At 37.8% G+C, this 13,726-nt stretch overlaps 1 protein-coding gene across 1 annotated transcript; it reads left to right on the forward strand.

Annotated features, from left to right (window-relative positions):
- The first annotated feature begins 6,440 nt into the window (after positions 1–6,440).
- On the forward strand, positions 6,441–11,116 carry LOC102423059 (zinc finger protein 709). The gene is made up of 3 exons (XM_014448155.2): positions 6,441–6,773; positions 6,964–7,024; positions 8,779–11,116. The coding sequence occupies exons 1-3, from the start codon at positions 6,740–6,742 to the stop codon at positions 10,421–10,423; spliced, it is 1,740 nt and encodes a 579-aa protein (XP_014303641.1). The 5' UTR covers positions 6,441–6,739; the 3' UTR covers positions 10,424–11,116.
- The last annotated feature ends 2,610 nt before the right edge of the window (positions 11,117–13,726 follow it).

Genomic DNA, 13,726 nt, shown 5'->3' on the forward strand with positions numbered 1-13,726 from the left:
TAGTTGTACCCTTAAATTGATGTGACGTTGTCAAAAGCTTTGTTGTCAGTTTCGACACCCCCTTCCCCTTCTTTTTTTTAAATTATCTTTTTATGATTTCAGAGAGGAAAGGAAGAGAGGGAGAAACATCAATGATGAGCGAGGAATCATTGATTTGGCCACCTCCTGCATGCCCCCTGCTAGGGACTGAGCCTGCAACCCAAGCATGTGCCCTTGACTGGAGTTGAACCTGGGACCCTTTAGTCTGCAGGCTGACAATCTGTCCACTCAGCCAAACCAGCTAGGGCTCATTCTTGATATTAATAATTTGTCTTTTCTCCTTTTTTCTTGGCTTGTATAGGTGTTGCTCAATTTTATTAATATTTTCAAAGAACCAGCTTTTGGTTGTGTGGATTTTTCACGATTTCCCTGTAATTTCATTGATTTCTTTGGTTTTTATTTCTACACTTGTGCTTACTTTAGGTTTAATTTGCTCTTTTTTGTTCTAGATTTGTAAGATAGAGGCTTAGATAATAGATTACAGGTCTCTTTTTTTCAATTGTATACCTTCAATACTATAAATTTCCCTCCAGGCACTGTTTTTGGTAAATTGTATTTTCATTTTCATTTAGTTCAAAGCTTTTCATTGCTTTTGGGACTTCTTCTTTGATCCATGAGTTATTTAGAAGTGTGTTGTTTAATCTCCCAAGTATTTGAGGGTTTCCCAAACTTTCTGTTAATGGTTTCTAGATTAATGCCTTTGTGGTCTGAGAGCATATTTTGTATTATTTCTGTTCTTTCAAATATGTTAAGGTGTGTTTTATGTTAGAATGTGTTCTATCTTCATGAATTTTCCCTGTGAACTTGAGAATGTGTATTCTGCTGTTGCTTGATGATAAAGTAATTCCACAGTTTTTAGTAAATCCAGTTGTTTGATGGCACTGATCAATTCAGCTGTGGCTTTTCTGATTTTCTTCTTGCTGGTCCTGGTAATTGCTTTTTTTTAATTTACCTCTTCTTCTTAATTTTTTAAAAAATTGTTTTTATTGATTTCAGAGAGGAAGGGAGAAGAAAAGATAGAAACATCAATGATGGGAGAGAATCATTGATTGGCTGCTTCCTGCACACCCCGTAATGGGAATAGAGCACAAAACTCCTGCATGTGCCCTGGCCAGGTATCAAACCGTGACCTCCTGGTTCATGGGTTGTTGCTGGTGTATTTTACCACTGTATTGTTATGCACAGGAGCACTAAGGAGTGCTGTGTCTCCTTAAAGACTTGACCCCTTTATCATACTGGAAAGCCTCACTTTTCCCTGTGCTTTGTCTGAAAATATAGATATGCCAACAATCTCTTAATGTTAACATGATATATATTTTTCCATCCCTCAATTTCAATCTATCTGTCTTTATTGTTAACATGATTTTAGTATTATAGACAACATATAATTGGAAGTTGTTATTTCTTATTCACTATGACAGTATCTTTCAATTGTTTCCTTTTTTTTTAATATAATTTTATTGATTTCAGACAGGAAGGGAGAGGGAGAGAGAGATAGAAACATCAATGATGAGAGAATCATTGATCGGCCGCCTCCTGGACGCCCCCTACTGGGGATCGAGCCTGCAACCCAGGCATGTGCCCTTGACTGGAATTGAACCTGGGACCCTTCAGTCCGCAGGCAGACGCTCCATCCACTAAGCCAAACCAGCCAGGGCCTTTCAGTTGTTTCTTTTATATAACATTGACTTTTAAAATGATTGTTGATAGCCCTGACTGGTTTGGCTCAGTGGATAGAGTGTCGGCCTGCGGACTCCAGGGTCCTGGGTTCGATTCCGGTCAAGGGCATTTACCTTGGTTGCGGGCACATCCCCATGTAGGGGGTGTGCAGGAGGCAGCTGATCGATGCTTCTCTCTCATCGATGTTTCTCTCTATCCCTCTCCCTTCTTCTCTGTCAAAAATCAATAAAATATATTTTTTTAAAAATAAAATAAAATGATTGTTGATATAGTTGGATTAATATCTACCATAATGTTTGGTGTTTTCTATTTGTTCTCCTTGTTCTTTGTTTCTCTTTTGCCTTTCACTTTTTTTTTTTTTTTTTTTTTTTTTTGCCTTCTCTGGCTTTGAGCATTTTACCTGATTTTATTTTTTCTTCTTTCTTGGCATATTTATACTTTTTAACTTTCTTATTAGTTGCCTTTAAATTTATAGTATATAGTTACAATTAACCCAAGTCCTCTTTCAAGCAATGCTAAACCATTTCACTGGTTGTATACATTTCTCATAACAGAATATTCCCAATTTCTCTCTCTCTGCACCCTATAACACTGTTACTGTTCATTTCGCTTATCCATAAGATATAATTACTGAATACTTTGTTGCTAGTATTATTTGAACAGTGTTATCTTACAAATTGAGAATTTTTAAGGTAATGTTATTTTACCTTCATTTATTCCTTCTCAGATGCTCTCCCTTTCTTCATCATTTTCCTTCCTTCCTTTTTTTATATATCAGAGAGGAAGGAGAGGGAGAGAGAGATGGAAACATCAATGATGAGACATTCATTGATCAGCTGCCTCCTATACGCCCCACACTGGGGCTCAAGCCACAACCCGGGCATGTGCCCTAACTGGGAATCAATGCTCAACCACTGAGCCACGCAGGCTGGGCTCATTTTCTTTCCTTTTGAATAATTTCCTTTAACACTTTTTGCAAGGCGAAGCAGATGTACTGGTGAAAAATTCTCTCAATATTTGTCTTAGAAATTTCTCTCTCACTTTTGAAGGATAATTTCACTCAACATAGTTTTAGTTAGGTTGTTTGTTTTTCTATCAACACTTTAAATATTTCATTCCAGTCTCTTCTTACTTGCATTATTTGAGACCCAAAAAAAGTCTGACTTAATTCTTGTTGTTTATCCATAGCTAAGGTGTGTTTTCCCCCCTGGCTTCTTTCAAGATTAAGACTTTTAGTGTGCTGTGTGATTTTGGTGTTGTTGGAAGCCAGACATGATATACTATGAAGAAGGAATTTGGGTAAATAGGCCTTTAGTGTGAGGTTTTTAAGTGTATCTAGCAAGGGTTTAACCTGTGTTTACTATTTTTATACCTGTAGGTATCAGGCTACATCTGGTGTCCTTCCTTTTCTCTCTCCTGTCATCTTTGGGATTCTCTAGAAGCTTCTTAAATAAGGTCTGAAGTGTGGTTCTTTCTGTGAATTCCACTAGAGCTGAACCTAAACACTGGTCTCTGTGTACCCACCAAGAAGTGGGGATTTCCTATTCTGTTCTTTAACCAAATGGGTAAATTATGCCATCATAATTACTGTGGAAAGCATCTTCTCTAACCCCTACATGTAGATGTCAGTGGGTTAATGATCTTTTTCAGAGACCAGTGTTTAGAGAAATTATGTGCCTGAAAGATTGAAGATGCTATTGAATTTACAAGGAAGTGGTTATGTATAGAGAATATGAATTTTGGTGACCAAGTCATAAAATTTTTTTTCAAGAAAAATGATCTTAAGTATAATAACGTTACATGTAATAAACACTAATGTCTCAAGAAAAACGATTTTTTTAAAAAATACATTTTATTGATTTTTTTACAGACAGGAATGGAGAGGGATAGAGAGTTAGAAACATCAATGAGAGAGAAACATCGATCAGTTTCCTCCTGCACACACTCCACTGGGTATGTGCCCACAACCAAGGTACATGCCCTTGACCGGAATCAAAACTGGGACCCTTGAGCCCTCAGGCCAACACTCTATCCACTGAGCCAAACCAGTCAGGGCAAGAAAAACGATTTTAAATATGATAATGTTACATGCAATAAACATTATTACAAGAATAAAAGAATTTTAAGTATAATAAATTACCAAAACTTTACTAACATAGTATGATATCACAAAAGTTGTAGGAAATATTAAAAATCTGCAAGTAACAGGATTACTTCTATTCTAGAATATCCCTCCCCCCAGCTCTATTTTTGTTCATCAGTTTATGTTATTCATTATATTCCACAAATGAGTGAGATCATGTGATATTTATCTTTCTCCAACTGGCTTATTTTGCTTATCATGATGCTTTTAAAGTCTATTTTGTCGGATATGAGTATTACTACTCCAGCTTTTTTTTCTTTTCCATCCCTTCATTTTCATCCTGTGTGTGTGTTTTGTTTTGAGGTGGGTCTCTTGTAGACAGCATATAGTTGGGTCATGTTGGTTTTTTTTTTAATCCATTCAGCTACCCTACACCTTTTGATTGGAGCATTTAATCCATTTACATTTAGGGTTATTATTGAGAGGTACTTATTTATTGCCATTTTAATTCTGTATGGCTAGGTTTCTCTCTCTGTTTCTTCTTATTATTGCAGCAATCCCTTTAGCATTTCTTGTAATGCTGGCTTGGAGATGATGAACTCCTTTAGCCTTTTTTTGTCTGGGAAGCTCTTTTTTTAACATCTATTTTGAATGATAGCTTTGCTGGATAATCTTGGTCTCAGATCCTTGCTTTCCATTACCTTGAGTACTTCATGCCATTCCCTTCTGGCCTGTAGAGTTTCTGATGAGAAATCAGGTGTCAGCCTTATGTGAACTCCTTTGTAGGTAACAGTTTGCTATTCTCTTGCTGCCTTTTAAGATTCTCTCTTTGTCTTTAATTTTTGGCATTTTAATTATGATGTGTCTGGGAGTGGGTCTGTTTGAGTTCTTCTTGTTTGGATTTCTCTGTGCCTCCTGAACTTGTGTGACTTTTTCCTTTACCACAGCAGTTCTCAACCTGTGGGTCATGACCCTTTCACAGGGGTCGCCTAAGACCATCGGAAAACACATATATAATTACATATTGTTTTTGTGATTAATCACTATGCTTTAATTATGTTCATTTTGTAACAATGAAATTGGGGGGTCACCACAACATGAGGAACTGTATTAAAGGTTAGGAGCATTAGGAAGGCTGAGAACCACTGCTTTACCAGGTTAGGGAAGTTTTCTACCATTATTTCTTCAAACACCTTCTCTATTCCTTTCTCCCTTTCTGCTGCTTCTGGCACACCTACTATTCTAATGTTGTTATGTTTCACATTGTCCAACAGCTCCCTTAAGCTGTCCTGTTTTTTAATTGTTTTTTCTTTTTGGTTCTCTAATTGAGTGATATTTTCAAATCTGGCTTCTAATTCACTGATTTGATCCTCAGCTTACCCTAATCTGCTGTGTGTTCCTTCCAATGTGTTCTTTATTTGTGTTGTGTCATTCTTTATCTCAGACTGGGGTTTTTTCATAGTTACTATATCTTTTTTCATACTGTTGAGCATTTTTTTTAAATATATTTTATTGATTTTTTACAAAGAGGAAGAAAGAGGGATAGAGAGTTAGAAACATTGATGAGAGAAAAACATGGATCAGCTGCCTCCTGCACACCCACTACTGGGGATGTGCCCACAACCAAGGTACATGCCCTTGACCGGAATCGAACCTGGGACCCTTGAGTCCGCAGGCTGATGCTCTATCCACTGAGCCAAACCAGTTATGGCCTGTTGAGCATTTTTAACATCATTACTCTGAACTCTGTTTCAGATAAATTTCTTATCTCTGCTTCACTTATCTCTTCTGGAGAATTCGCTAGTTCTTTCATTTGGAGGTTGTTTCTTTGTTTCCTCATTTTGGTTGTCTGTTTGGATTTATGACTATGTTTTACATAGATCCTCTATACCTCTCAATCCCTAGTGCAGGACAGTGTTAAAGGCTGTTTCTGACTAATTGGATCAGGCAAAGACTCAAAGCCTCCAGAGACCGCCTCTGTCTACAGACTAATAGGATTCCAACTTGAATTGCCCCCAGGCAGTCGTCCTCAGGTGTGATGAGTTTTTTTCAACAGGGTGCGGCAGTTGCTTTTGCCTGGAGGCTAATTGTTACTTTTAATTTCTTAAGTGGCCTCAGGGCAAGGTGTTTTCCAATAGGGTATGTCCACTGTCTTCCCCTCAGGCAAGGCAGATGTCTACTAGTATGTGGGAAAGATGTCCTCCGCTGTGTGAGGGAATGACTTAGCCCAGGAAACTTGGGCTGTCTGCCTTCTGAGCTCTATCCCCTGAGTCCCCAATTCTGGGTTCTGCTTTCACAGCTCCAGTCCGTTTCTCCCTCCCTCTGCCAGAGCACAAGGTGGATGGCTCCACAAGGAATTTTTGTGCATTGGTCCTTTAAGAGGGTGCCCGAACTTTCAGCTGCCACTCCCTGGCAGACAGCACCCCACTGCTTTTCACAGCTAGATGTTATGTGGGTGCCCTCCTCAGTTTGGTGTTCTCTGCTGGGGAGCCCAGCTTCAGGATTACATCCCAGAGTTCCCAGTGGCACCCCTCCCCTCCACAGCTGAGATATCTCTCTGGGACTTCAGTTGCTGTCTGTGGGTGCCCAGCCAGCCCTTTCGCACCTCCACCCCTCCTACCAGTCTCTGTGCGGTCTCCACCTTTGGTCCTTGGGTATCAGGTTCTCTCCTGTGAGTTTTCCATTGATTATTCAGGAAGCCTTTCCGTATTTCAGTTGTAATTTCAGCTTGTTCCTGGGAACATGTTCATGCAGCATCCTCCTACTCTGCCGCCATTTTTCTAGAATATTTTGATACCACAATATATGTGAACTTCTTATGAATACATATGTGGGATGCTTTAGGATTCAGTGGCCTTTGAGGATGTGGCTGTAAACTTTACCTTGGAGGAGTGGGCTCTGCTGGATCCTTCACAGAAGAAACTCTACAGAGATGTGATGCGGGAAACCTTGAAGAACCTGGCCTCAATAGGTAAGGGTGTCAACATTCCTTCATTTAGCAACTTAGAGAACAGATGTTTCTTGTCTATCAACATTATTCTCTGATTTGGAATGGGGAAAGAGAACACTTTTGTAAACAAACCAGGCATAGTCAGAGCTCATCACAGACCTGCAATGTAATAATTCTTAAACTTTTTTATTTTTCTGGGCCTACATTTCAGGAAGAAAATTGGAAGACCATAACATTGGCGATCAGGACAAAAATCAGGGAAGAAATCTAAGGTAAGTTATATTCACAACAGAAATCAGTGTCTCCACAAGGGGATCTTCATATGTGATGAAAATTTAAAAACAAGCAGACACTCCTCAAAAAATTAAAAATGGAATTGCCTTATGACCCAGTGACTCCACTTCTGAGTATATATCTTAGGAAACCCAAAACATTAATTCAAAATACTATATGCACTCCCATGCTCATTGCAGCACTCTACAATGGCCAAGATATGGAAGCAACCCAAGTGCCCATCAGTGGACAAGTGGATAAAAATATTGTGCATATATACAGTGCAATACTACTCAGACATAAAAAAAGAATGAAATCTTATCACTAGCAACAGCATGGATGGCACTAGAGCAGGGGTGGGCAACCCCTGGCATGCGTGCCAAACATGGCACACCAGTAACTTTTGCTGGCACGCAAAACCCTCTCTTATAATCTTCCATTTACAATTTTTTTCTTAATATCGACTTGTTTATTTTTCAGATAAATTAAGTGTAGGTGCATCTTAAATAAATAATTTTACATAACAAGTTATCTTAAAGACCATAGACATGGATTGACGAGAGAGGGGAAGAGCAATTTCTATGCCTCTGCCTTAACTCTCCCTGCCTTCCTAGATCCGACCAATGTTTTGGTTTCATCCACATACGCTTGTGAATCTTTGTTCTCAGTGATGAATTTTGTTAAGTCTTGTAATAGGAGTAGCCTGACGGATGAAAGTAGTAGCTCGTGCATATCTCTGAAGGTCACGAAATATAAACCTGATGTAAAATCTCTGTCATCAGGGATGCAGCAGCAAAAGTCCCACTGATAATATCAAACGGAGTCATAAAGTTTTTTGTCGGACTATCAGTGTACATGTATACATTAAAAAATAAATGTATTTTTCATCATCATATACTGTGTTTTTGTCACTCGAATGAATTATTTCTTCAAGGTTCTTCACATACGTACACCTTAAGAGATATCAAGTAGGCGTAACATGTTCTCAAAAAATTAGGGTTGGCACGCAGAAGAATTTTGAGTCATAGATTTTGCTGGTTTTGGCACGCACTCACAAAAAGGTTGCCCACCCCTGCCCTAGAGGGTATTATGCTAATGGAAATAAGTCACACAGAGAAAGACAAATACAATATGATTTCACTTATATGTGGAATCTAAAGAACAAAATAAACAAAATAGAAACACACTCAAAGATACAGAGAACAGACTGGTGGTTGTCAGATCAGAGTGGGGTTGGGGGCTGGGTGAAAAAGGTGAAGGGATTAAGAAGTACTAATTGGTGGTTACAAAATAGTCATAAGGATGTAAGATATAACATAGGAAATGTGGCCAATAATTTTGTAATAGCTATGTATGAAATATCAAGGGGACAACCACTATGCTGTACACATGAAACTAATACAAAATAATATATGTAAACTGTAATTGAAATAATAAATAATAAAAACAGACATAGCTTCAAATTTATTTAATTTTAGAAAAATTTTACCAAAAATGTTTTCTAAATTGTGACATAAGATGTTCAGTGTTTCCAAAATAGTTTACTTGGAAACAGTATTCAGAAACTCCATATATGAATAGCACTACTTTAATAAAGAAGGTCAAACCTTCTTTAAGAGCATTCATTATATTCAGGTTCAAACAATTCAGACAGGGCAGAAAACCTACTCTTTCCCTATACATAATTCTAATGTTTGTGAATAAATGTAAATTAATAAGTCACTAATCATGTACTTCTGGTTTTTTTTTATAGACATATGGTAGAGAGAGACTGTGAAAGTAAAGGGAGTCAATATGGAGAAAACTTCAACCTTATTTCAAATCTTAATCTGAACAAGAAAACTTCTAAAGTAAAACCATGGGAGTGCAGTGTGTGTGGAAAAGTCTTCATGAGTCGTTCATCCCTTAATAGGCACATGAGATCTCACACTGCACCCAAACCATGCAAGTATCAGGAATATGGAAAGAAACCTTACAAATGCAAGATATGTGGGAAAGCCTTCAGTTATCTTCAACCTTTTCAAAAACATGAAAGAAATCACAGTGTAGAGAAATCATATAAATGTAAGGAATGTGGGAAATCCTTTAGATATCGTCAATCTGTTCGAAAACATGAACGAACTCACACGGGAGAGAAACCCTATCAATGTAAACAATGTGGGAAAGCCTTTAGATATCATCAAACCTTCCAAACACATGAAAGAACTCACACAGGAGAGAAACCCTATGAATGTAAGCAATGTGGTAAAGCCCTCAGTTGTCCCAGTTCCTATCGAAGCCATGAAAGGACTCATACTGGAGAAAAACCCTATGAATGTAAAAAGTGTAATAAAGCCTTCAGTTGTCCAAGTTCTCTTCGAAAACATGAAAGAACTCATACTGGAGAGAAACCCTATGACTGTAAGGAATGTGGGAAAGCCTTTATTTCTCTTGGAAGCTTTCAAAGACATATGATAACACATACTGGAGATGGACGTTATAAATGTAAGGACTGTGGGAAAGCATTCAATTGTCCCAGTTCATATCGAATACATGAAAGATCTCACACTGGAGAAAAACCCTACGAATGTAAACAATGTGGTAGAGCCTTCAGTTGTTCCAGTTCCTTTCGAACACATGAAAGAACTCACACTGGAGAGAAACCCTATCAATGTAAGGAGTGTGGAAAAGCTTTCCATTGGCTCACGACTTTTCAAGTCCATGTGAGAACTCACACTGGAGAGAAACCCTATATATGTAAGCTATGTGGTAAAGCCCTTAGTTGTCCCACTTCCTTTCGAAGACATGAAAGAACTCACAGTGCCGAGAAACCCTATGAATGTAAACAGTGTAGGAAAACCTTCAGTTCTGCTCTAGGTTTGCAAATACATGAAAGAACTCACACTGGAGAGAAACCCTATAAATGTGAGGAATGTGGGAAAGCATTTGTATCTCTCACAAGCTTTCGAAGACACATGATGACACACACTGGAGATGGCCCTTACAAATGTAAGGAATGTGGGAAAGCATTCAACTGTCCCAGTTCATTTCGAATACATGAAAGAACTCACACTGGAGAGAAACCTTATGAATGTAAAATATGTGGTAAAGCCTTCAGTTGCTCAAGTTACGTTCAAGTACATGAAAGAACTCACACTGGAGAGAAACCCTATGAATGTAAAGAATGTGGGAAAGCTTTCATTTATCGTACAACCTTTCGAGGTCACATGAGAGTGCACACTGGAGAAAAACCGTATAAATGTGAAGAATGTGGGAAAGCCTTTAGTCGACCCAGTTCATATAGAAGCCATGAAAGAATTCACACTGGAGAGAAACTTCTTCAGTGTAAGCATTGTGGGAAAGCCTTCAATTGGCCCACATCCTTACATAAACATGTCATAAGAATGCACACTGGATAAATTATAACTGATAAATACAGAAAGGTTTTCACTCTTTACAAATACACTCAAAGTTATGTGAAAACTCCACTGGAGAGAAATGGCTATAAATGTAAGTTATATGGGAAAGCCAGATGCAAATTAATTTACATGTAATACTCCAGAAAATTAGTGACATAAAAGAAATGTTTCAAAGCTAAAAATATATTTTCTATATCAGAGACTCATCCTGAAATTCAGTCTCTGGACTATGAAACTGTCTCTGGGCCTGTTACTTTTGCAAATGAGCAATTAGTTCAGGCAATTCTGTAAGTATTCTTTAAGCAACAGTATTCACTTTTAATAGGTAGTTTTTCTTAAATCAGCTTATAAAATTTTTGTTTTTCCATTTTAAAGTCTGTTGGATCCATGGGTGAGTTGGAATATAATTGTACTACATACTAGTAGGATTAATTTTTATACAAAAACCTAACCCTGTAAGTTAAGGGAAATAGTGACATATTGGAATTTGTTAGGCTTTTCCTATTGGCTTATGTGGCAAGTACTGGATATTTCTTACCCATGATAAATATTCCTCTTCTTAAAAAGCTTTCTTTGTCTTTCATCAAAAGAGCCTTACTAATTTTTCTTACTAAAGGATATTTGGCATAAACTTGTAAATATGCAAAGTTTATTATCTACACTAATAAAAGAGAAACATGCAAATTGGTGTCACTCCGCTACAGCCACCAGCCAATCAGATGACTATGCAAATTAGCCCAACAAAGATGGCGGTTAATTTGCATATGCAGGCACGAAGACTGAAGACTGAAGTGGCTTGGCTTCTCCACTGCGGCTGGACCAAAGGCCTGGGTCCCGGGTGCCGGAGGAAAACCGGTGCCAGCAGCCAGGGGAAGGAAGGTCTGTTGCGCAAATCTTCATGCAACAGGCTTCTAGTAGAGTATAATATCACTTGAATTGCTATTTACATCTTTCCCTTTACTCTGTCATTGGCTGTGATTTGGAAAACAGACTTCACATTAAGAAGAGCTACCTGGCCGTAGCCAGTTTGGCTCAGTGAATAGAGCATTGGCCTGAGGACCAAAGGGTCCCAGGTTCGATTCCAGTCAAGGGCATGTATCTTGGTTGCATGCTCAGCCCAGGCCCTGGTTCGCTCATACAGGAGGCAACCAATCAATGTGTTTCTCTCACATCAGTGTTTTTCTCTGTCTTTCCCTCCCACTCTCCCTAAAAATCAATGGAAAAATATCCTCGGGTGAGGATTAACAAAAAAAAGAAGAGCTATCTGTATTAACATCAGCCTCAAACTTACAGAATAATCTTAAAATGTTTACAAGTATAATTATTTTATATTTAAATTCACAGGTACAATATATTTGCACCAAAGCTACATTTTCCCCTCAGTTCAATAAATCTTACGATACTCTGATGTCACTATTTAAGGTATTGTTTACCTATAATACAATTAGAATGATTATTTGCTATCATTCAAGTCAACTAGTGGCATCACCATCCCTCTATTCATATTGAGTACCTACTATGTGCCTGAGCTGGACACCAGAAATACAACAGTGAACATAACTAAAGTGGTTACTGCTCACAGTGTTTCAAGTCTGTGAGATTAAAAGCACGTTTCTAACTACTTTCTTATGTGTTTTTAACACTTAAATTCTGATTAATTTTTCATTATAACATTATCTTAGGTAGACCAATAAGCTTTTATATTTTCCACACAAACAACAAAAAAAAGATACCTGTGACAGGACAACAAAATGTAGAATTGTAGATGGCTCTCCTGAAATATGTTATGTCAACATGAGTAAGGTTGTGCCCTACATTTTCTGTTCTTTTTATGCTTTCATGTTAAAATTCACTAATAACCTCATTTGCATGAGATTCGGAATGCCTCAGTTTTTGAACCATAGAGCACAGAGACAGATGCATAGACGTTTTATATATACCTGCTTCCAACCCATTGTCATTATTTGTCCTGCCAGTCAAGAGTGTCCTGAATGCCACTAGCAACTACATGACTTCCAGTTTCTCAGACCTGTAGGTTTCCACAGATGCCTCCACAAGATCCACAGCAAAGGTCTGTCCTTTTGGCATTTTCTAAAAGCTCTCAAGTGTCCACCAAACAACAAATTCAGACTGTTGTGTTTGAGAATGTTCTCTGAAACGCTGACTTCTCTGGACTGTACTTGTATAAGGTCTAAGTTGCAAAGTAAACAACTCATTCTGTTACTATTGCTAGTGACTATGTGTTCCTAGACACAGAGACAGCTACAGAGGTGCTGTCAAGAAGAACTACATGGAATCTGTTCCCCTGCTGCAGTGTGCAGTGACTGCTCTGACTCACTCCTTCCTCACATCAGGCAGATTGTGGATATTTTCAGTTACAGCTGAACATAAGTCCTTAGGACATTGTCAATTATGTTTGTATGATTTAAAACAGTGCTCACTGTCGTTTTTGGGGTTTTTTTTGTCAAATGCTTCTATAGATGTTTCTTAGAAATTTTTTCAACTGTTTCAAACAGCTTATGTGCTAACAAATATATGTTACACTTCCTGACAGGATATATTAATAAAACATCCCATTGCAATTGTGGATTTTAGATCAATTTGTGATTTTTGACAAGTTAATCATACATTTTAAATCAGTGTTATGTATTTTTTTCCTCAGGCAAGTTTTTTTTTTAATTTTCCTATAGTTAAAAATGTTTGTGATTAAACTAACCTCTCATTCATTCTTTAATAAAACCTTATATCATGGCTTTGTTGGTGCCTTCTTGCCAAAAACTGTAGGATCACATCTGTACTAAAGAAAGCGATGTAATGAATTGTGATAAGGATGACCACACACCATACATGATAATGGGTTGCATCAGTGAGAGATCTTATGCAGTTTGGGCTTGTGGTAAGTGATGGGATGGGTATTCCAGGAAGGGAAATGTTCCTGTGTATTGGATACTCTGCGGAGGAAAACTAAATTCTGTCTTTGGTAATCATATTAGTTCTTACCTAAACATGGAAATATTCCCTATGGTATATGGGACACTTTCGTATAAAGTACCTCAGTTAAAATGTATAAAGTCGCTTGCTCTTTAGCAAACTTTATAATATCAACTGACCTTTTGGATTCAGATAAATCAGTGGTTCTCAACCTGTGGGTCGCAACCCCTTTGGGGGTCAAATGACCCTTTCACAGGGGTCGCCTAAGACCATCAGAAAACACATATATAACTACATATTGTTTCTGTGATTAATCACTATGCTTTAATTATGTTCAATTTGTAACAAATTGAAAATACATCCTGCATATCA

Source organism: Myotis lucifugus, unplaced genomic scaffold (genome assembly GCF_000147115.1).
Source record: "Myotis lucifugus unplaced genomic scaffold, Myoluc2.0 scaffold_773, whole genome shotgun sequence".
NCBI lineage: Eukaryota > Metazoa > Chordata > Mammalia > Chiroptera > Vespertilionidae > Myotis > Myotis lucifugus.